Below are 23,142 nucleotides of genomic sequence, written 5' to 3'. Positions count from 1 at the left end.
ATAATTTCTTTTTACTTGATATTTAAATAGTTCTCACTTTATCACTTAATTTTCAAATATATAAATGATTTAAATTCTTAGATTTACCCTAGTATAACTTTATAAAATTCAGTTTTCTCATTTTTTCTTGGCTTTACATTTAATAAAAACTTTATGTATATTGTACAAACCAAGATAATACAGCCCAATAGTGAAATTTAAATAAAAATCAATAACCATTTTAAATTCTCATGAAATTTACCTTTAATTCCAGGTTTATCCTCATCTTCATTCTCAGGTTCTTCATCTTCTTCTACAGCTGGAGTATTTGCATACCTTTCATTTTTTTGGTTTTCTTCTTGTAATTTCCGTTTTTCTTCTTTCTTCTCCAGTTTTTTCTTCTTCTTTCTCTCCCTGCGCCTGGCTGCTGCAGCCCTTTTACTTTCTTCTCTCGTTTTCTCCATATACAATTCTTCTAGAAGGATAGTAGCATTCTTGTTAGCTTTGGCTGCCTGCTGATCTTTGGCCGCTCTTATAATTTTTGTACATTCTTGACATTTTTCTAGAAGTTCCTGTTACAGTGAAAATATAAATATTTATCAATTTTTCATTTATGTTTAATTTAGTGAACAAAAACTAAACAAGCTATAATGTTATACCACTCACACTCACTTTGTCATTCACTGTCGAGATGTATCGAGTCATTTCTTGATCACTAGGAAATTGCATCACATGATTAACCATCCATTTAACAACTTTAACATGACCTTTCCTAAATGCAGCCATGAGACAAGAAACCTAGAAAATACAGAAATAAAACACAATGGACCATTTAATATAAAAATAAATAAAACACAATTTTAATTTTGAATACAATACCTTTCGGTTGTCTTGGGAGTCTATATCAGCGCCTGCATTATATAGAAGTTCCACTACAGCAAGGTGGCCACCATTTGCAGCTAACCACAATGGAGAGTTTCCCTTCTTATTTTTGACTTCCACTTGGGCCGATCTAGATAACAAAAGAAAATATTAATAAATATCACCAATACTTGTAATAAAAAATACATAATTGAAACAAAACATTATGATCGTTCATTTTTTTGTAATGACCTAATTCTGTTGGAATACAATGTTAAGTTATGTTTATTACCATAACCTGACAACATATAACATATAACAATGCATCACAACAAGGACATAACTTCATACCTGTTAAGAAGTAGCTCAACAAATCGACAGTGGCCCTTGTCAGCAGCTATGGTGAGTGCTGTGTCCCTAGATGAGGGCACTGGAGGTGCGTTGACATCAGCGCCCTTATCAAGAAGAACACGTCCTACTTCAACATAGCCACCACTGGCTGCCTCCATTAGTGGTGTCAGTCCAGTCTGCAAGCATAAGGAAAACATAGGATAAATATTAGGGGAGCTTATTCTGTCTATTATTATGTTAATATTATTAAAGAGCAGCAAAGAACATATTAAATAACAAATAGGAAGTATGCATGATTTTATTTTTATCAATCTGCACATATTGCAAAACATTCAGGAGAAAACTAGAACTTTCTACTACCCCATCATAGATAAAAAAAAAAAAAAAAAATCAGTTTTTTAAGTTGTGATATAGGCTAAATGATAAGAAAGCCGCATTTGACAACTGAGGCTGGTATGGTGTTACACAATACAAAATGCTTCACCTGTACCTATAAACTAAACCTGGAAACTGTTTTAATAATTAAACTGAATTTGGTGGATGACACAATTCTTCCTTTTTCAACTGCAATAATTTATTTCATATAATCAGCAACAACGTTTCGGGAAATATCCCCCATCTTCAGGTTGCTGATAAAAATAACCTATATATAACATATAATTATCTCCTATATTGTCATTCTTGCTAATATTTAATAATATTATTGTCATTTAATGAATAAAAACTATTTTACTATTAACAGTCATACATTTTTAGGAGAATTGTGTCATTCACCAAATCCAGTCTAATTCTAGAGACTCTTCCAATAAAAAGATCATTTTGTTTTAATAATATATTTACCAAACACATTTAAGTTATTTAATGAAGTAATCTTAATAAAATAACTACTTGAATTTATTTCTTTAAATAATCATTCTTCAGTCAACAATAATTTAATGAAATAAAGTAATGTACTTCTAAAAAAGTTATTTCTGAAATACTTATAATTTTTTTTTTTTTATTACTTGTTCTACAACCCGGTTACAGATTTAGGCCTCCTTCAATTCCCACGATCTTGAGGCAATTTCTGACTCCCACCATACCAAACCTTAGCTTTGTCTCTCCCCCCCCCCCTGTATGTTGTAAATATGACAAATAGGTCAGCACAACATTATTCATTACTTCAAATATTAATCTATGAATGGAAAAAACAGAGCTATCAGGAGAAAGATAACATAAGGACTTCAGAAGTTGCAAGGAGTGACGTTATACCAAATGTATTAAGTGGGTTTTGTGTAGTTATAAATTGATAAGCTTAATAAATAATTAGCAAATAAACAGATTTATGCTAACATTTTAAATTGTGGTTTTTTAAAACCACATTTTAAAAATTTGCTTTTAAGCAAATCTATCACACAAAAGTTGTTTAATTAAAATCTATGACATTATATACATATACCCCCTTTGGTAGGTGATAAAACAGTGCATCAAATTAACTGATTTCAATAACAAGTTACCTTTGCTCTGTGTTCAACATTGGCTCTTCGGTCTAAAAGCAGACTAACAACTTCATGCCTTCCTTGAAAGCAAGCTAAGGTTAACGCAGTGTTTCGGTTGGTTTCAATTTGGGCATTAATATCGGAACCCATGTCTAACAATAATTTTACAGCAGCTAAAAAATAATAAAAAAACATTATAAGCATTAACAAAACAATAATTCAAGTTCTATATTGAAGAATTATAGGCTATATAACAATTACCTGTATGTCCATTCATGGCAGCAAGCATGAGAGGTGAAATTCCTAACTTGCTACCTGTCCTGGAGTTGATCTCGGCACCATGTGTAAGCAAAAGCTTGATAATATTAACATAACCACCTGAAGCGGCTAAGCTGAGGGGGGTGTAGTCCGAAACATTCCGATGTTCCTTATTTGCTCCTTTGGACAGAAGGAGCTCAACAACCTTTAATAATAACATTTAGCATTAGTTCTTAAGAATTAAAATAAATAAATAAATAAAAAGTTGGGAATAACATACTTCATATCGACCTCCTGAACAGGCTAAAGATAAAGGAGTATCTTTAGTTCTTTCTGACTGCGCTTCCATATCAGCAGAATGGTTCATCAATATTTCTACCACTTTTTCATGACCCGCTGTAGCAGCGAGGATTAAAGGAGTAAATCCTTTTTTGTCCCTATGTTCTGTAGAAGAGAATAAAAGAGAATAAGAAAATAATCTATATTTACATTAAAGTAGGTAAAAAAAAAAAAAGAACAAAAATATACTTGTCAGCATTTTATAATTTAGGGTAGGATGTTCTCTATTACGATTAATTTTTTTATTTCAATAATTACTATTATTAAACATTTATCATTATATAAAAAGCTTGAATTAACTTTGTAATGTTTAATTTTTCTTTTCTTTTATTAATTTTTTTTAATTAATGGATTAATATATGAGGCATGTCCATAAAGTAAGAGTGCCGTATGAAATTTTTTTTTTGTATAGGACATGAAACAGTAAAAATTCAATATAAATAATAGGCTATAAAATGTATTCGATAAATTCGAAAAAAACTAAGGATCATACCTATATTTGCTCCCCTTGAGAGAAGTAATTGAACTAATTCTTCATGGCCTCCAGCGCAAGCTAGCGTAAGGGCAGTATCATTGTTACTATCAGTTGCTGAATCTACATCCATGCAAAATGGTGGAGCTAGGCCTGGTGTTGTCTCACCCCCACATCCTGGGTATCCCACTGAAATGAAAAATCATTGAGCCAAAGAAAATATTTTGAAAACTATCAATAACAAGTGAGAAGAAATATACTAATTTGATAATGGTTGAAGAAATTGTCAATGATTGATGAGGATATCTCAATCTTGTACCAACATATATTGGATAAAAAATCAGGATCATAAATAAAAATTGTATTTTTTAGTAACATTTAGTTAAATAAGTCATGAAGCGAGCTCAATTATTCCTATCTTTTTTTAGTTTAAAGACAAACCAAAATCTCTCCATAGCAAAATAAGTATTAGAAGTAGAAACCAAATTTCTATCATACTGTGCTGTTAATATGATTCTGTCTTGTAACATGTGTACCTATTATCTATCCGATTAATAATCCACAGAATAATATATTTAAATTTAATATTGCATGTTTTGCACAATTTTACACATTTTGGTATTTTTACTGGATATTTTTCTTTATTCCACTGTTCAAATCCAGTATCTAATTATCGATATAACCAGTATTTTAATTCCCATCATGAAAAACAACAAAAAACAAATCTAAAATAAACAATGAAGTGACTTAAAAGTCGAAGATTTGATTTCAATTAAATCTTTGATTGTGGAACATTTCTTGAATTAGTCTTCATTTTACTGGAGACTATTTGAGAAAAAAACTTTAATCGATACTCAGTCAAATAGAGTAAACAAAGAAGATGCAAAGCGAATCTGTTTTAATCGATATAGATGCCCATATTATTATTTTAATAATAAAGCTAAAGCTCATTTTCATTCCATTAATAACTGGTACACAATTTTGTTGTTAGCATTGAACAAGATAAATAAATTTCACCTGGCAAAGTTTTATTTAATTACTGACATCACTGCTTTTCTTTAATAGGGGCGCAACATAAAAACATTTTTTTTTGTTTTAACTGGAATTGGATGTATTACAAAGATAGTACCATATACTAGGGTTAGTTTCTTTACTGAGGTAGTTCTATAGACTTTCCTGAAGCTATTAGAGCTATTACAAATTAACCCCAGTCTATGGCACAATTCATAGAATACCTCTGACACAAAATAAAAAAAATGTATTTTGTCAGATGTGCCACTATTCAAGAAAAGTAGATATATACACAGAGACTTAAATAAATAAATAAATACAATCCAATCGCCCATCTGACTTGAGTCAGACAGTGAAACCTACTTTGACTGGAATCCGGAGCAAGCGGGGGAGCCTGCGTGGCCTTCTGCTGCAGTTGGTAGCGAGCTTTCTTTCCTTTAGTGCTGGGTGGAGGAGCAGGGGCCTTCTTAGGGGCATCGGGGCCAGGGGACGTTTGGGTACCTGTAGCGACCTGTCCTCCGCTCTCTGGAGGTTTCACCCCTTCAGATGCCACGCACAACATGCTCATTAGTAATAGCAAAACATTTTGCAAACTTATCAAAGGAGATTAAAAGGAAGTATGGGGGATAGGGTTCATGCTGAAATCTATCATTATAAAACAACTGATTTATATTAATAAAATAGTTGAGAGTAAATACAAGGTGCAAACAAAAGCAGTGAAATGTTAGTATATGTGTTGGAAGTCTATTGTAATCATATGTCCAGTTTCAAAATATAAGTTATCTTTTGTTTTTGGATTATTTCCATAAGATGGTTATTAGTGAATTTAAACCAAAATGTAGCGATAGTTTGTAGTACTGTTTAAAAAACATGAATTTTTTAGATAAGAAATATTAATAGGGATTTTTCATAATCATTCTGGTCAGAAAAGAAAGTTTTAAATTTTTTGGAGTATCAACACAAGGAAGTAATTTATAATATTAAATCACAACTTAAAAAGTTCTTGAACAATGAAGAACATTATAGAACCATCTTTGCCTCCTAAAGAAAATCTCAATAACTGACACTAAGAGTCAATAATTTCCTATTCTTGTATTTTTTAAAGCAAGTTTTTATTTTGTAGAAAAGGCGGTTTAAATTCTAGACTCCACTTACTCTTGACTCAGAACTAGTAACTAACTAAATGTTCATTGTGTTCTTGTTTATTTTGAGAAGCAACAGATAATGATTACAAGAACTTAAAGTTTTCTAAATATTGAATCAACAACCAGAAGAACAAGATACCCGAGTGTATTGAATATCATACATTTGGTTGTAAAATTCATTTTTAAAATTAAATCAGAGTAAACTAGGAGTAAGAAAACCTACAATGTTTAAAACCGGTCTGAATGTATTTTTTTTTTTTTTTTTTTTAATAATTTACATCTAACAATCATATAAGAAATAAAATATTTTTAACTTTTTATTTGACTATATATAAACAAATATATATTCAAAGAAATTAGCATAAAACTAATTGAGGTAGTTACTAACTTAAACACAATTTTTAATACTTGGCTTAATCACCACGACTTAACCAATACTGAATGAATTAACTTTTCTTTTTATCACAGATTTTAACTCAAATATAAAAAACTAATTAAGAAAATTAATGGGAACAAAAGGCTATTTAAATTAAACAATTCCTTTGGAGAGAAAAAATTAATTTTACTGTTTTAACATCTTAAAATCCACTGACCCAACCCAAATGAGTAGAATACATAGGATCAGAATTTGTAGGTTTCATAAAAAAAAGTGTAATTTCAATTAAGAAAACCATCTTCCTTCAGAATAATATTTTTAATTCATGTTACTTAAAATTATATCTTTTAAAAAATAATTGTTGTATAAAATCTTTCATCAAACTATTTATGTTTCCAGAATAATTAAAATTTAGAAACGAACAATCTCAGATTATTTTCAATGATTAGGACTACTGAGAAGGTTTCTTTATCTCTTTAACAACCAGTATTTAAAGCTCTGATTTTTGGTAATTTTAATATAAAGTATAAATACTGTTTTTAGCCCATATTACAGTTTCTGGTCATATTCATACCTTCAGATAGAACTTTTCGTTATTATATTTTAGTCAAAATAATAACTATTGTATTTATCTTTTAACAGTGATAATTACATCATTTAACAGGAACCATTTCTAAGTAATAACAAATAAATTAGTACCAAAAGGGGTGCCTTAACGGTAAAATTTGGAATAGCTTAAAGTATCTTTTTATCTTACTAGTAATATTACAAAATAGAAAATAGAAACCGACTGGAAAAATTATTTGTTATAGAAACAGTTAATGAGCATTTATGTATCTATGAAACATAAATTCCAACATGTTTTACATAATTATTTTCTGGTCATGTGGTGATTTAAAATGTAAAAGTAATAAATTTAAAGTTCATTAAGTATTAAAAGGCAACAAATGTAACGGATAAGTAGATTATAATAAAGCTGAGGAAGGAAATTAGGGTATGTAATTATAAAATTAAAAAAAACAAAACAAAGAAAAACAAAAACAAAACAAGTGACTCACTGGAAGGTGTTAGGGTGTCGGTTTTGTTTTGTAACTTACAAGGCGGAGGAGCCTTGAGGAGAAGCTGCGGTTGGTGGTATTGCCCAGGTCTCGGCTTTTCAGGGGGCTGCTCCACTGCTCCGGGGCACTGGGCTGAGTTGTAATTCATACTCTGGAACAACATTAAGCTTTAAAGCAATCATATATAATATAATAATAATAAAAAGATCAGCCAAACATTAGTAAATTCTGTTTAAAACAAGTAATAAAACAATTTTTATGACTTTCAATTGATAATTGAACACAGTAAGTGCCAAACACAGCATAAAAAGACTTTCATAATTTACAAATTAACATCATTCTCAATTATTATTTAGAAAGTAAGTTACTTCCTCTTTACCACATCTCACTAAATTTATTTTTGCCCTAAAAGCCAACATAGGTCCACTGAACAATAAAAATAGTTTTATATTTCTGACTGCACCCCTAATTATCATGTCAAGGTATTCTAATGATATTTTAGAAACTAATGTATCCCTAAATCGCTTCACTTTTGGTAATCTAATGCAAGATTAATGCTTCCTTTAACACTTCAAGGATTAGCAGAGCCATATGGTAGTGGTAAATCACACTGCATTCTGCTATTTGTTATCCCAATCACAAAAGATTGAACAACCAGTAACCAGACAAAAAGGCCATGTTTTATCAGATTACTTCTCTAACTTTATTATAGGCAATAAAGCTGAGATTTATATTTGCAGAGTTTTATATAACAAATTCATCTTTCTCTTTTAACACTAATTAACAAGCCTTAGAAGTTAGATGAATATTTAAAATCACCCCCTCAAATAAAAAATAAAATTAAAATGCCTAGGGACATTGTCATTGTTGACTGAGGCTATTTTCAATACCGTTGATGCCAGTAACAATTAAAGAAGTTATTACACAACTTCTCGTGAAATCTTTTTTGTGGCCACCAAGTGATATTGGTGCCTCACCTGATACAGTGGGAAAACAATCCTAGTGAATTATCACATTAGATATTAAATAAATTATAGAAAACATATTTTACCTGAAGGTGCTGTGTAGGAGGAGCAGGTGGCGGTGCAGTTGCCGCAGCAGCTGCGCACAGATATTGGAGAGTCCCCTGTTCTGTAGGCATCATCTGGAGGGTGCCATGTTCAGTGGGTACAACCTGGAATGGAGTTCCACTGCCTGGGGCACCCATCAGTTTAGAGGCTGCTTCAACACCCGCAATAAAAGAAGGATTGTTGTATCTTATTCTATCTCTATCACTGTTCCCCAGATTCCCTAAATAAAATATTGTTGAACCATACTTATAGTAACTATACGGATTTTAATTTCAAAATTTAGTAAAAACATAAAAAAATTAAAATATCCTGTAAGTAACAGTTATTTGGGAAAATATTTTATTAGTTTTATATACTCAATTATTTTTAAATTTGAGCATATTTAATAATTCTAAAATATTGACTATTTCAGAACGAAGATTTGGATAGCTGTTCTAACAAGCTGTTTTAAAAAGACAGTTGAAAAGAGAAATACATAATCTAGTTGAATGTCTTCTAAGCCAATAGTAAGCAAAATGACAAAAGAATTATGAAATATAACCAATATCCAGTTTGTCATGATGGAATAAAATACAATAATAACAGTAATTATATTAATTGCTCATACCAAGAGAAATAATAACCGAACATTGATTTTTTTTTATCACACGAAGTATAAAAAAAAAATTATTTCAATTAAATTTTAAGTGTATGAATATACAATATTTAGAATGTTATGAAGCTAATTATGTATTTTTTTTTTTTGATATGTTGAGAATGCTAATACAAATATACATACCTGGTACATCATCTAAAGCTAGAGGGTCTAGAGGTTCCTGGTCTATTTTACTACGAGAAAGGTCAAACATTGGTTCTTCATCGGTTAATATTGGACAACGCCTTGGGATCTCAAGTCCATTCAACTAACAAAACAACAGTCATAAAATAATAACCTAATTACATTATAGTACCTACTATTTGCAATACTTGATATCCAACTAAATACCTCAGACGATAGCCTCTGAGGGTCGCCGTGGAGATGCAATGCAGACTGATCGTGAAGGTGAGATGGAGGAGCTCCGGGAGCAGCCTTAGCCCACGCTTCCCCAGTCAAAGGGGGGTATCCAAGGATAGTTTCAGGTTCAGACTTGTAAGCGAGTTGCTTTAATTGCTGAATGGTTGAGTGGTCAAAATATTGTCCCTGCTGAGGTAATGAAGGCTGGAATGAAACAACTTGCTTTCGAACACCTTTACCACCCTCTTTCTTCCATGTAGGTTTGGCTTTAGGTCTATCACTTATGGCAGTGGCCTAAAACAATTTGTCAGTTATATTAAAACCATATTTTTTACTTTCACTATCCAATAAATGGAATACATAGTAAGGGAAAATATTGTGATCAAGCAAAATTTCTAATTTGAGTTTTTAACAGAAATTTGTTTAGAGCTCATCTGACACCAAAAAACATAGTCCTGTATAAAATGATCTGTGTCTGTATGGATTAGCCTAGCTCAAAATTGAAGAGTCATATGGAACTGAAATTTTATATTTCAGGAGGTGATAGTAATTTTTTTTAAAAAATTGATTGACTGTAAGTGTCACTTCCAGATCGTTTTTGATATTGATTCCAATGGAATTAATTTCTCACTTTTTTTTTTTAATTTTCTTAAAAATTACTTTAATGATTTTGGTGAAACTCGGTCAATGTACAATTAAGTTCTCTTTAATATCAGCTAGGTTTAATCCTCATTGAAATAATCTGACAGAGCTTAAATGAGGAATTTAAAAAAAAAAATCTTCCTCTAATGTACCTTACCTTAATTTGTTTATTTGAAAAAGATAAATAAAAAGTTGTCATTGTTAGCTACAATAAACAATGGATATAAAATAGTAAAAAAAATGTATGAATAATTACAGGAGAAAAAATAAAGAATACAATTTAAATGGGAATAGCTGAGACCATCCGATCATTATGCCGTCGTTATTGTTTGTTAAACTGCCAAATTCTTGGCAGGAACAAAATTTATATTTGTTGTTCCCACCTCAAAAAATCCTAAAATCTTAAAAACAGCATTAACTTAAACAAAAGCTCACTAATCTACTAGGGGAACCCACAAAAAACATGGGGACGTATATAGGGTGCTGCTAAGTGAAAGTTGTGACCTGTGCACCACACCAGATTTTTTTCAAACGTTTAACAAAACTATATAACCTTTGAAAAACTAAAGAGTAAACGATAATTAAATCAATGAAATCCAACCTTCCTCCTTCTAAAGATATAAAACTATAATTATACTATAAATGTGATAAACAAACAGTAATGTTGCCACATCAACTCAGTTAAAATTTCTCAAATATAAAAAAATTAAATAATTACTTTCACAGTTTTTCTGTAGAGAAGAATAGAATCACATATTTAATGATAAAGTTTCAATTATCCATCTTAAAAATTAATTGCAACTCAAAAGTTGCAATCCTACCTTCTACGCCACAACCCCTGATGAAGACCTGAAACTCAGGTCGAAACGTCGGCATAAAATAAATAAATATGGTTTTGTTTATTTATGTTGTTCTTTGCTGACCTCACCCCCGACAAACTTCTCCAATCAATAAAAATTAATTAAATTGGCATTAACTTTTTGACTGCATTACCTCTGAAATACTTTACATCCTTTTAGTATCAAGATCAAGCAGAACAGTAAAAGAACTTTACCTGGACTACATCTGCAGGCGTTGTGATTGGTTGGTGTATTGTCACCTGAGGAGGTTGTTGGGGTACCAATAAACCAGTTGGCTGCGATTGACTGACCCCAAACATCGTCCCACCAGGACAAACGATTCCTGTAAAATAATATTTATCAAAATGAAATAAAAGAAATATTATAAATAAATCAATCAAAAACAAATAGCTGAAGATTACCATGCTGAGGTATTGATGGAGGCGGAGGACCAGGTGGTGTAGTTGGGCTGAGAAGACTGGTGATGGCAGAGGTGGGAGAAATAGGACCGCCGTCGAGGACGGTACCTTTCTCTTTCAGTTCCTCCTCTACCCTCTAATAAAAAAAATAACCAAAAGTACTTTTAAGAAAACTGGTAAGCATCTAAAATTGCATTTATTTAAGCAATTAATGGAAGTGTTTAAAATTATCTTTCTAATTATAAACTTATGGATATTTTCTAGTAGCATATAAAAGTTTAAAATTTATATAACAAACTTGAAGCTCTTCAACTATCTGCTGCCTTTGGATAAACTGGGAGGTTTCAAGAGAAAGGGGAGCCTTAGGGAGCTGAGTTTTTTCCTTCTTTATTGGCTCTTCTTTAACCCCACCATCTCCAGGTTCATTTCTCACCTATAGTTGGTAATATTTTTAGAACGGAAATGTTGAAATAATTAAATTAAAATAAGAACAATTACAAAGATTGCTTCCAAAAATAACTTTAAAATGTTATTACCTGTTGAACTTCCGGTGAAGTAAGAGGACTTACTTCCATTGTGTTAACTGCTCTGTTCTTTCGAAGCAGGGATTTTTGACCAGGAATAGGTATATGTTTACCATTGATGATTTCAACCCTGGATGTAGCTGTATTGATTAGAAAAAAATTTAATTTCTAATTAAACACACAGAATAAATAAATATACAATAATGGTTAAAAAAAAAATTTATTATACATTTTTTATACATTTGTAATCAAAATACTGAATAAATAATAGATACAATTTTGAGATTTCAGTAAAGCACATATTTACTTTGTCTTTTGTGTGCACAAATAGAATGTCCACTGTTAATTTCAAGCATTAATGTGAGTGCTTTTCTTTGAAACTGCATGATTTTTTTTTTTTGTAGGGAATTCAAAAAACAATGACAGCCATAGATAGTTTTTGATACACAAATACAATCATAATTTCATTTATAATACCATATTATAATTCCCCAAAATATAAATTATCCAGAAGTCCTATATATTTATTCCTTCTCTCGCAATACATTTTTGAAATACCACATTTTAATCACAAAAAAACATTAGTTCAAATTCTTTAAGTTTTTTATATATGCACAAAGAATGTGCAAAGGCACTGTAGGACTCACTAGTAATTTTATAAAAATCTAAATTACAGATAAACTACTACTTAGCAAAATTATGGCTACTTATAAATCTTCATAACGTTTACTAACTGGTTATTGTTGGAGGTTGCTTTGCAGTGTTGGTGGTATCAGGTTGTTGGTCAGCCGCAATTGGAGGGGGCAGAGCCCTAACGGTGTCTGGAACATCGTGGAACCCAGCGGGCCCTGCTGCATTAGCTACCTGCTGCCCTTGCTGGGCGTTGCTCATCATGATTGAGTGGGGGTAGTCGAGCAACAGCTGCACCACATTAGTATGTCCTCCTTTAGCTGCCTCAATCAGCATTGTAGAATTGTCCTACAATAATAAGTTATAATCTCATTAATACAATATATGATTGTGGGCACAGTTCTGTCTAAGGGAGCATAGTATGGTATGGTACTTGTATTTCCTCATTGCATTATTTTAAATAATTAGAAAAAAATTTGCTAACTCTCAAAATGAATAATTACTTTTAGTTTATGAAAGGGGTTGGCATTATTTGCAAGAAGAAGCTCAACAACTGCTATGTGACCACCAGCTGCTGCTAACGAAAGAGGAGTATGATCATTGTTAGTCGTTTGCTTGTTGACATTCGCTTTGTGCTGAATAAGGAACTTGACCGTACATAGGTGACCTGCTCTACATGCTTTCATTAACGGGGTCCTCCCCCCTTCGCTTTCATGTTCCTACAGAAAAATAATGATTTAAGTTAAAAGATATAAATCACTAAATAAAATATTTCATGAAATAAATTCAATTTTAAACTTGATATTACAAACTATTTGATAAAAAAAGAACTCACTAAATCAGCCCCATACTGAAGGAGCAGCCTAGCAACATCAGTATGACCATTCTCACAAGAGTAGGTCAATGCTGTATCACCTGTTTGTGTTTGCGCATTAACATTAGCATTCGCTTCCAACAGATACCTGGGAAAAGAAAAAAAAAATACATGAGACCAACATTTTGATAGGCTATCTCCACTATTGCCTTATAGCTGCAAAATACCATCCGAGATTACAAAATTTTTCTGCAAAACATATTAGCTTGCATATCTCTTGTCAATATGTTTCTTTAGCTAACTGAACCTGTAAATCTTGAAAACCCGCATGGATGTTTACACTGTTAGCTATATCATATTTGTGAGTACTTATAAGAAAATATTTTCTCATTTATAATGCTAAAGATAATCAATAGTTCATTATATAACAAGGATTGATACAATAGAAATAAATTCACTAATAATAAACAACCTAAATGATCCTAAAATGTTTACCGGACTAGTTCCAGGTGACCTTCTTGAGCAGCCTCCATGAGAGGTGTCGATGCTCCAAGTTCTATTTCTGCACCATTTCTAATAAGGAAATTGGCCACTTCAAGAAAACCTCCGCAACAGGCAAGGGTTAAAGCAGTCTCTTGAGTTTCTTCAGTTTGGGCATTGATGTTGGCACCTAAAAATAATAACAAAGAGGTTAAACCTGTTTTAGAAATAAGGAGAAAACAAGGGAGAAAAAAAAAAAAAGAGTTATTTCAATTCAATTTTTGTTTACTTTAATGAAAATTACAGGCAGTAGTCAAAATTGATGATTCTACCAACCATATTTAAGGGAAATAAAAAATGATATGTTCCGAAGTAACAAAAAAAATTTTTGTTCGAGTTCTTTTAAGTAAAAGAGAATTGTGAGTTATTTCCTTTCAGAAAACGATTCTGTTTTTACCTGGACTATAGCAGGGGTACAATAAATTTCATTAAAAAGTAAATATTGAAATATTTAATATGCAAGTTCCCCTGAAGTTTATTTTATTCTAGAAAATCCTCAAATTTTCGCTCATTTTTCATTTGGAGCTTCATATCCTTAAAACAACCTTTAACACTAAAAATCTTCATAGAAGGCTGTTTAAAGTGAAGTAAATTCTCTGAAATATGTGCCCTAATAGACATCTGCACGTCTAATGGTTCCCGAAATATAGTTTTTTAGAAATAAAAACTTTGTCCAAACAACTAGAAATCAACATTTTGTGAATTTATTAAGGCAAAGATCATGAAAAATACTAGTTCTACAAAGATAAACATTATAAACTACTTTATAGTACATCAAACTGACTTTAATTCGAGGACTAATAAATTAGCATTAAACATCTGACTGTCTGGTGGTTCCTAAAACATAGTTTTCCCAATATGAATTCACTAACTATTGACTGATTTTTCATTATTTGTTATTAAATGTTGCTTTTTAAAAAAGTATGTATTGGGAACTATTGGAGATAAACAGCCATATTATACTAGGGCTCGTATTTTACAAAATCTACTCTACTGTAAATTATGTTTTTATTAGTATATCTTTAACTAGGGTTGGCAGAATAATCAATTTTGACTAGTTACAGTATATAGTTTTCATTAAAGTAATAAAAAATTGGGGTAAAATAACTACCTCTTCTCAAACTCTACTTCACTTTCCCCACGCTCTTGGACTATTATCATTATGCTTACCTTTTACGAGGAGTACAGCGACCATGTCTTCATGCCCCTCCCTTGCAGCCTCCATGAGAGGGGTGTAACCTTCATCGTTGACCTCCTCGATATTTGCTCCCCTTTCAATAAGGAGCAAAGCAAGATCCACATGACCACCACAAGCAGCCAATGTTAATGGAGATTCAAAACTATCAGTAGGCATGTTCACCTAAGACAACAGATTCATTTAAATTATTCAAATAAATTAAATACATAAATACAATAAGCTACAGGATTAAAATAAAAAATATTTACCTGAGCTCCTGAATCTAACAACAGTCGTGCTACTTCTACATGGCCATCCATAGAGGCCTCCATCAGAGCTGTATGCATTTCATCTGTTTTATGTTCCTAGAAATATAAGAGAATCACAACAGGTCCATAAATTGTAATTACTTTAACTACAGAAATCAACCCAAACTACTTTCAATATACTCAGGCAGCATAAAAATATGGCTACTGTAATGAAGCAATTTCCATTTTTTAAAAAATTTATTTATTTTTTTACAAAACTTTATAACAGTAATGTATCATAATTTGAAGTCAAACTAATCATTGTTAACAATTTTTGAATAAAGCCATGATGACCCAGCATGTTTAAGGATTCATTGCTTGACCCCAAGCATTAATTTGTGGTATTCTTGGGCTGGATAAGTTTACCTAATCTTATAGTTTAACTTTCTGTCCTACTAAATGTGCATAAGGGTTGGGTTCTAAAGGAACAATCTCGAGTAAAAAAATAAATAAAGAAGTGAAAGAATAACAGGAGAATCATTGCTCAGAACACTGCACATTACAGAAATATTTACCATATTTAAAAAATATAATCAAGAAAAAGTTAATATAAATCAAATAATAATGAACTATTTTCAAAAATCTAAATATGAAGTTAATAATGATAATTATTGAACAATTGCAGTCTTAATTAGAGAAAATATTATTTCGTTTTTTAATATAGTCATTCACATGAACACACTTTTTATTTGAATTTAAATATTAAAAATTGTAAAATTCTGGTAAGTGTGCTTTGTGGAATAAACAGAAATTGATGTCAAATTTGATTAATGATCATGTTATAAGATACAGTCATGGAGAATATATATAAATATTGAAGTAGGTACTGGGTAACTGATTTTTAACAATTTTTTTTTTACTTATATTCTTCAAACATATGGGATATGTCATTGAGCTTTAACAGATTCCCCAACTTTTCCCTGTCCCCAAGAGAGGTGAGAAAAAAAAATCTTTTGTTACAATATTTAATAATACATTGCCAACCACAAAGAATAACAATAAATTTTAAATAAGTCATACATTGAAATACTTAGTACTTAAGTCTTTTTAAAAAGAATAAAAACATTATAAAATACAGATATCTTTAAAGAAAGTGATACTATAAAACATAAATTTGTTTTTACTTTAGAAATCAATGTTAAGAAGTGCCAACCTAGAAAAAAAATGATCAAAATTGTTGTTTAAGACTATTTCACTGATAGGCACTCACTCAGAGTAGTAAAAACATTCATAGCATAGAGCTACATTTCATTTATTGTTACTAATTATTTAAATTGTTAGTTGAGAGTTTAAATTACATTTGGTTAATTCTAGAGATATATTCCAAGTTGGAAATTTATGTCACATCCCTAAATAGAATCAATCTAGAGTCAATAATAAGAAAGCCTAAAACACTTGGAACAATTTGTAGGCATATTCGAAGATATATCCAGTCCATTATCCTTCACTATAATAATTGAGTGAATTTAAACAAAAAGAAAAAAAAAATTTCGTGCACCACACTTTTCTTTATTTTTAGTTTAGAACCTCTTTATTTTTTGGCAATAGATTTTTGGAAAATTTCCTGACTTTCTGATGAGTTTGACAAAAATCCATGGCTATTTTGTAATAATGGGATTCCCTGTTTGCTGATAGCCTGGATATAGGGTGTCCAGCAATGAACAATTACTGATCAATACCTTTACTGATGTAACTCATTACAGGACTAAGAAAATATATACGCGATTGTATTTCGATGGTCCGGGAGGCAGTCAAGAAAGGAAAAAAAAACAAAACAGAAAAACAATTTATTAGTACCAAAGTTTAGTTTCACCATCCTTTGCAGGGCTTTATCAGGGGCAAATGAAAACAAGATAGAAACACATTGTAAAATGATATAAAGATACAAAAAGGTACGATCTACATTGCAAGAATTTTATTTCTTAGTTTATTGTGTTATTTTTTTGGAAGTTTAATATTTAATTTTTATTTTACTCTTTAGACTGTATATATATATATTTATTAATTTTGGTTTTCCTGTTTATATATTCTGTTAACTTCCTGTTAAGAATTCCACTCTATCCCCAATTCTCAACAGCACCTTTTCCGTACAAATTTTCACTATACATGTTCTAGGATTCAGGTTTTCATATAATTTTTATTTCATTATCTTAGATTTTTCCAATGTTTATTCATTTACCTATATCTATTCGCTGGATTTTTTATTCATAATTTTTTTCTGTTAATTGTACAATACTTGTTATTACTTTGCTATTCATTACTCCACTGGTACTTTTGCAATTCTATCGCTCATAACTACTTGCTATCGGTTATTATTCTTCTCATTTATACATTTGTTAGTTGTTTTATTTTTTTACATATCTTTTTTATAACTTTATATGGGCATTCTTATAGTCTTATCATATTACGTTTGTACCATATTTTAATTTAACCACGATGAAGCTCTGGAAAGTAGGGTGAAATATGGGTTACTAATGCTATTTTTGTACTATATACGACTAACAAATAACCTTCCAATACAATAAATATACATGTTTCACAAGTATTTTCTATACCCTCTCCCTCATATTTCTCCTTTTTGTAGCAATACGATACGATTGCAGCCTTGAAATTATTCATAGAATACAACATCAATTTTCCTCTATTAGTTTTTACCAAATGGATGATTGGTAATGTCATAAATATGCGCATGTTACATCTCTTTTGGCCTTACAAGTATCAAGTGTCTACTCTAATAGTAACATTATAACTGATATAATAGATTAATGACTAACTTGATCTGCCCCAGCTTCCAAAAGAAATCGAACCATATCTAAGTGACCTTTATAGCATGCAAGGGTCAATGCGGATTCCTTAAATTCATTTGAGTGGGTGTTAATACCAGCTCCATGCTCCAGGAGTATCTGAAAAACAATAAGGATTAGTGCCTTATCCTTAAGAGTATAAGAAGCAAGGAAAGTCATTAAAAATCCCAAATTTGAAATTATATTTCATTTTTGACAAGTATAAAAAATGAAATAATTTCAAAACCAATCACTCGACAAAGAGGGAACAGTTCTTAAACAAAACCAGTAAAAATTTTTAAAATCTTGGAGCTTATAGTTAAATAAATCTATGGCTCCTAACTCAATAATGGCAAAAAAAAAAAAAAAAAAATTATGTTCATTACAGAGTGAACATTGAGAAACTGTTATTAGTCTAGCACAAAGAAACATTGTCTAGTTGAAGCTATGACTTGTAAAAAAAACACAAAAAAACAACAAAACAAAAAACAGAAGTGGACAAATACAACAATAATTCAGGAAATTTGAGCCAACAAAAAAACAATGTATCCCTAACTACTAGAAACTGATATAAAATTTTCAAAAGTAAGATACCATGAGAACCTAAACAAAATTAAAAAAAAAGAAGAAAAAAGTGATATGGCAATAATAATGAATACTAAAGCCATGAGAGAGAGCCAGTAACTGATAACCGCTGTCTGTTCTGGAGGAAAGTTAGGGAAATCATTCCTTCAAGTATATCATGTTGTTATGGAATCTAGGAAGAGTGCTGAACCTGATAAGGAAACTAATCTTTTATTTCAAGAGATAAAATTTAAGATTATGAATAAGTAAAATTACAATTATTTTGAATTATTCTATTGAAATTGAATCCATTCCCAGTTTTTTTTACTGCTGAATTATGATGTTGAAGTTGCCCATAAAAGCCAGGTTGTTCCATGAACAATGTAAAATCGATGGCACAAGTTGTGATTTCTAGATGGTAGCTTCAAGTTACTCCATTCCTTTTCATCCCCGGGTTCTCAATTCACATCATCCATTCCCCTCTCCTACATCATACTAGTAAAACACAAATATAGTAGCTGACGAATACAATATCTGACTGTATTTATTACTTTCATTATAATATTTATATTACCTCCTTAAACACTAAATTTATTAAAGAAGCAGATATCAAAATTTTTCATTTAAAATAGTTTAAGCTAACTCTTTAGTGGCCCATTACACCTCCCCTAAATTTCTCCACTAATCGTTTGTCACATATTCCCTAGTTAAAATAAAAAACAATCGAAGGGTTCTGTTTTAAAAGAATAAGACTACAAAATTAAACAGAACTATTCTTCATCATAAAATGCTCCTTTCTGATCTGATCTGACTGGTATTAGTAATGCATCGGTCCTTAATTAACTAAGGCTCTCATGATGTGGATGTTATTTCTTACAGAGGGTTTTCTTAAGATGTTTCTTTTCTGCTGTTGTCACCATCCTTATATTTTTGTTTATCCATTAAACTTTCTATTTATGAAGTAGTACAAATAAAATTTAATCAGGAGTAGCTTTGTTAATCCCTATTTGCTTACTCACATTTATAAGATTATGAATGATACACTAATAAATTAAAATGTGAATCAAATTGTTTGTATGTACACATAAATTTATTTCAGGAGCTATTATTAACCAAAATTAGTTGTAACTAAAAAATCATATAGATACTTTAACTATTTTTGAATATGATGTTAAATATAAGAGTTTATTTTTATTCATTGATAGATATAAATATCTAATAGTAAAGTGAGTTTTAACTTTTTACGTATATATTAAACCTTTAATCTATTGAATTTATTAATTAAAAATATTAGTAGCTAACAAATTATAGATAACAAAATAAAAACATTGTATAATGGAACCTTAAGTCAGAAGAAAAGTAAAGTCCATCATTCATAAAACATTAACTAGGCCTAATATGATAACTCTTAACAATTATTAAATTAAAATGAAAGTGATAAATCATATATTATAAATTTATTAAATTAATTGTCAGGAAATACTGAATGAAGAATATGTTTGGGGAAGTGTTGATATAATTAAAATTAATTTTCTAGAGAATATTAATTACTTTGCTATGAATTGAATAATGTAACCAAAAAATCATACAGATACTTTAACTATTTTTTAATATAATGGTAAATATAAGAGTTTATTTTTATTCAAGATAGATATAAATATCTAATAGTATAGTGTGTTTTAACTTTAACACGATCAACATGAAGATAAATTTCATAAAATTATATTACCTGGGCTACAGGAACATGACCAGCAGAAGCTGCTTCCATGAGAGGTGTATGACCATTTTCATTGTGGTCTTCAACATTAGCTCCAGCCTCAAGAAGCACGCGAACTGCATCCACATGCCCACCAGCACAAGCATACATTAAAGGAGTGTTACCTAAAATTTAAAAAATAAATAAATAGGAAAGTGCAGCTTTAATCATACTATAATGATCAACCATATAAAGGATATTATACATATAATTTATTACAATGTACTATCATCTATTTATTCATTAAGGAAAAGGACATTACAAATCTTTAAAACAGATTAATTAAAATAATTAAAACAACAACCCAGGAAGGGCCTTTGATAAGGTTCAGAGCCTCAAAAAGAAGTACTGTTGTTAACCTAAAGCCAAGTATCCACTGAGGCACAACGACATGCTGCATAGGCTATGAAACATTCTGTGAAATGCTTAATAGAAGAGAACAGCTCCAATTGGGACATGTTCAGTGCAGGAGTAGTGCATGTGACTCAATGTACCAGGTTCTTCTCCCTCCCCCCTCTGTCCCAATCCAGGGTACCTATTACCCATTTTAAAGAGGCTAAGGATCAGTCAGACCTGGACCCAGCTGTGGAGATAGGAGCACAGTGCCTTACTAACTGAGCTATCCCGCTCCAAAAATTAAATTAGAAAATTAATACTGTAATATATAAAGATAATTGTAAGCAATAAACTTTCCCTGATAATTCTTATTTTGTTAAAAAGAAAATAAATTCTAATTTGCTGATGAAAAAGATCAGATTTTTTTTTTTTCAAGAATACAGAATATGATTGGATTTAAATAAAAACTGTTTGTGAAATAAACTAATAACTACCTGACGATGATTGTGCATTAACATCGGCACCATGATGTATCAAAAGCCTCACAATGTCAACATATCCAGATGATGCCGCTTCCATTAATGGAGTACAGTCACCTTTAATCCCCCGGTCTTCAACATTTGCATGCATTGCAAGGAGGACCTTAAAAAAATATGTTGATAAATAAACAGTTATAAACATCAAGCATATATATTATCACATCCTACCAATTTACTATCTGAGAGATGAACACACACTAATAATTGTATACAGGCAACAATAATATAATAAAAGAAAAAATACTTAATTTCTTTGTATTAGTATGCTAATATAAATGCATGTTAATGTTAATAAATCACCCATTAAAATATGTAACCAAAAACAGGAGCACAAATTTTAGACTTCTAATTTGCACTTGATTCCAACATTAAAAAGATGAATGAAATCAGACAATTTCATAATTTTGAAAAAATTTTAACAGTATTTTTATTTATTTCATTATCATATTGTTTGAAATCAAGAAAAATATAAAGAGAAAATTGGTTTGGTGTTTTAATAATATAAACATCTGTTATTATTTTGTTGCTCGGTTATTGTTTGGAGGAAGTAACATTGCTATGGAGTAACAACTAAGAGCACTTCAGCCTTATAACCCCACTTGTCGACAAGTCAGTACTCAGGAATGTTGTGGATATTATTTGGTTTCTAAAGAACTGTTTGTCAGTCGTCATTTAATTTTGTCATCGAGATCGCTGCCAATAACCTAGCAATGTCTACCAACTATCAGTCCTTTTATTTAATTATTTGTATTGAAGTTTGAAATGTTTCATTACCATTAATTATTGAGGTAACATGTTTTTGTACTGCAATAATCTCATGGGAAGAAATATAACATCATTTGATCAATATACAGGTTATTACAGCTTGTATTAATCACAAAGACAATTTTTATTTGAACATTCATTCAAAGATATTACTTTGATTGACATAATTATAAACATATTTTTAATACTTAGTTATTGGCTAATTGCCATTACCAACTTGTATTCATATTAATAGTGTATACAGATATATCATTAGGAAACTTTACCATGACGTTTTTTTGTTAAATTTTTTTAACATTATTATTAGCCAAATTCATTTATTCTGTTTTAACTTATGTTTGGGCTTAACTTTATTTTTATTTCATTAATTTTTTATATATAGATGAAACCTTTTATTCTTTTGTAATTCTCTTATTTCAAATTTAGATTGTTCTTTTTTTTTAATAATAATCTTTATTTATTCTGGAATTGATCCCTTTAGAATAACATACAGACATCAGAATTAGGCTTTAGAGCCTTAGAGTGAAATACAAAATAAGAATGAAATTATAAAACACAATAAAATAATGTATTTGAAAAGATTAAAATGAACAAGAATAATTAACAGAATATATGAAATAAGAATAGAAGAAAGAAAGTAAAACCATATGTCATATCATAAAAAATAAGATGACAAACACTTCTGATAATAAATAATAGAAAACAAAAATGATAAAAATCAAATGTAATTAAACTATAAATAATAATTGGAAAAGTACAATTTCTGCTGATATACATATTTACAAGAATAAACTAAATTCTGAAACATAGAGAACAGAAAATATATAAACTTTGAAACATTCAATTGTTATTCTTCTGGAATTGGGTGGACAGAATGTGGTCGAAGACACGGGATTTGAAGATTGGAAGAGTATTAGAACTACAAATAAAGGAGGGAATAGAATTCCATAGGGAAGAGGAACGGATGAGGAAAGACCTACCAAACCAAAGGCTGCGGTTCGATGGGCAGTTATATATAGGGTGTTTTTTTAAGCCCGATAGAACTTGAAATTGTAAAAAATAACACAAAAAATTAAATTGTAATCAAAATTTTTTTTTTATTCGAAAGATCAAT

The 23,142-nt window shown here is 30.3% G+C and overlaps 1 protein-coding gene across 11 annotated transcripts in view; it reads right to left on the bottom strand.

Moving 5' to 3' along the window:
• mask (multiple ankyrin repeats single KH domain) overlaps positions 1 to 23,142 on the bottom strand; it is a 58,980-nt gene that overhangs the window by 20,171 nt on the left and 15,667 nt on the right. For 5 of the 11 annotated variants that reach the window (XM_014415418.2, XM_014415420.2, XM_014415421.2 and 2 more), the window contains 26 exons: positions 21,219 to 21,366; positions 20,362 to 20,513; positions 18,060 to 18,188; positions 15,247 to 15,342; positions 14,971 to 15,160; positions 13,756 to 13,930; positions 13,282 to 13,408; positions 12,950 to 13,165; positions 12,551 to 12,794; positions 11,829 to 11,956; positions 11,591 to 11,725; positions 11,296 to 11,428; positions 11,089 to 11,216; positions 9,384 to 9,686; positions 9,177 to 9,300; positions 8,380 to 8,618; positions 7,329 to 7,479; positions 5,113 to 5,289; positions 3,760 to 3,927; positions 3,208 to 3,371; positions 2,931 to 3,132; positions 2,688 to 2,842; positions 1,192 to 1,367; positions 859 to 991; positions 646 to 777; positions 242 to 551 (listed from right to left, as the gene is read on the bottom strand). In XM_014415418.2, the coding sequence (XP_014270904.1) occupies positions 242 to 551; positions 646 to 777; positions 859 to 991; positions 1,192 to 1,367; positions 2,688 to 2,842; positions 2,931 to 3,132; positions 3,208 to 3,371; positions 3,760 to 3,927; positions 5,113 to 5,289; positions 7,329 to 7,479; positions 8,380 to 8,618; positions 9,177 to 9,300; positions 9,384 to 9,686; positions 11,089 to 11,216; positions 11,296 to 11,428; positions 11,591 to 11,725; positions 11,829 to 11,956; positions 12,551 to 12,794; positions 12,950 to 13,165; positions 13,282 to 13,408; positions 13,756 to 13,930; positions 14,971 to 15,160; positions 15,247 to 15,342; positions 18,060 to 18,188; positions 20,362 to 20,513; positions 21,219 to 21,366 (4,435 nt within the window). The remainder of the gene's footprint in view (positions 1 to 241; positions 552 to 645; positions 778 to 858; positions 992 to 1,191; positions 1,368 to 2,687; positions 2,843 to 2,930; positions 3,133 to 3,207; positions 3,372 to 3,759; positions 3,928 to 5,112; positions 5,290 to 7,328; positions 7,480 to 8,379; positions 8,619 to 9,176; positions 9,301 to 9,383; positions 9,687 to 11,088; positions 11,217 to 11,295; positions 11,429 to 11,590; positions 11,726 to 11,828; positions 11,957 to 12,550; positions 12,795 to 12,949; positions 13,166 to 13,281; positions 13,409 to 13,755; positions 13,931 to 14,970; positions 15,161 to 15,246; positions 15,343 to 18,059; positions 18,189 to 20,361; positions 20,514 to 21,218; positions 21,367 to 23,142) is intronic. The other 6 variants (XM_014415419.2, XM_024359409.2, XM_014415423.2 and 3 more) reach the window with 5 other exon arrangements.

This window comes from Halyomorpha halys, unplaced genomic scaffold (genome assembly GCF_000696795.3).
Source record: "Halyomorpha halys isolate HHAL.00 unplaced genomic scaffold, Hhal_1.1 Scaffold100.1, whole genome shotgun sequence".
Taxonomy (NCBI): Eukaryota; Metazoa; Arthropoda; class Insecta; order Hemiptera; family Pentatomidae; genus Halyomorpha; species Halyomorpha halys.
The sequence above is the reverse complement of the archived record's forward strand: the minus strand, read 5'-3'. Positions and strand labels throughout refer to the sequence as shown.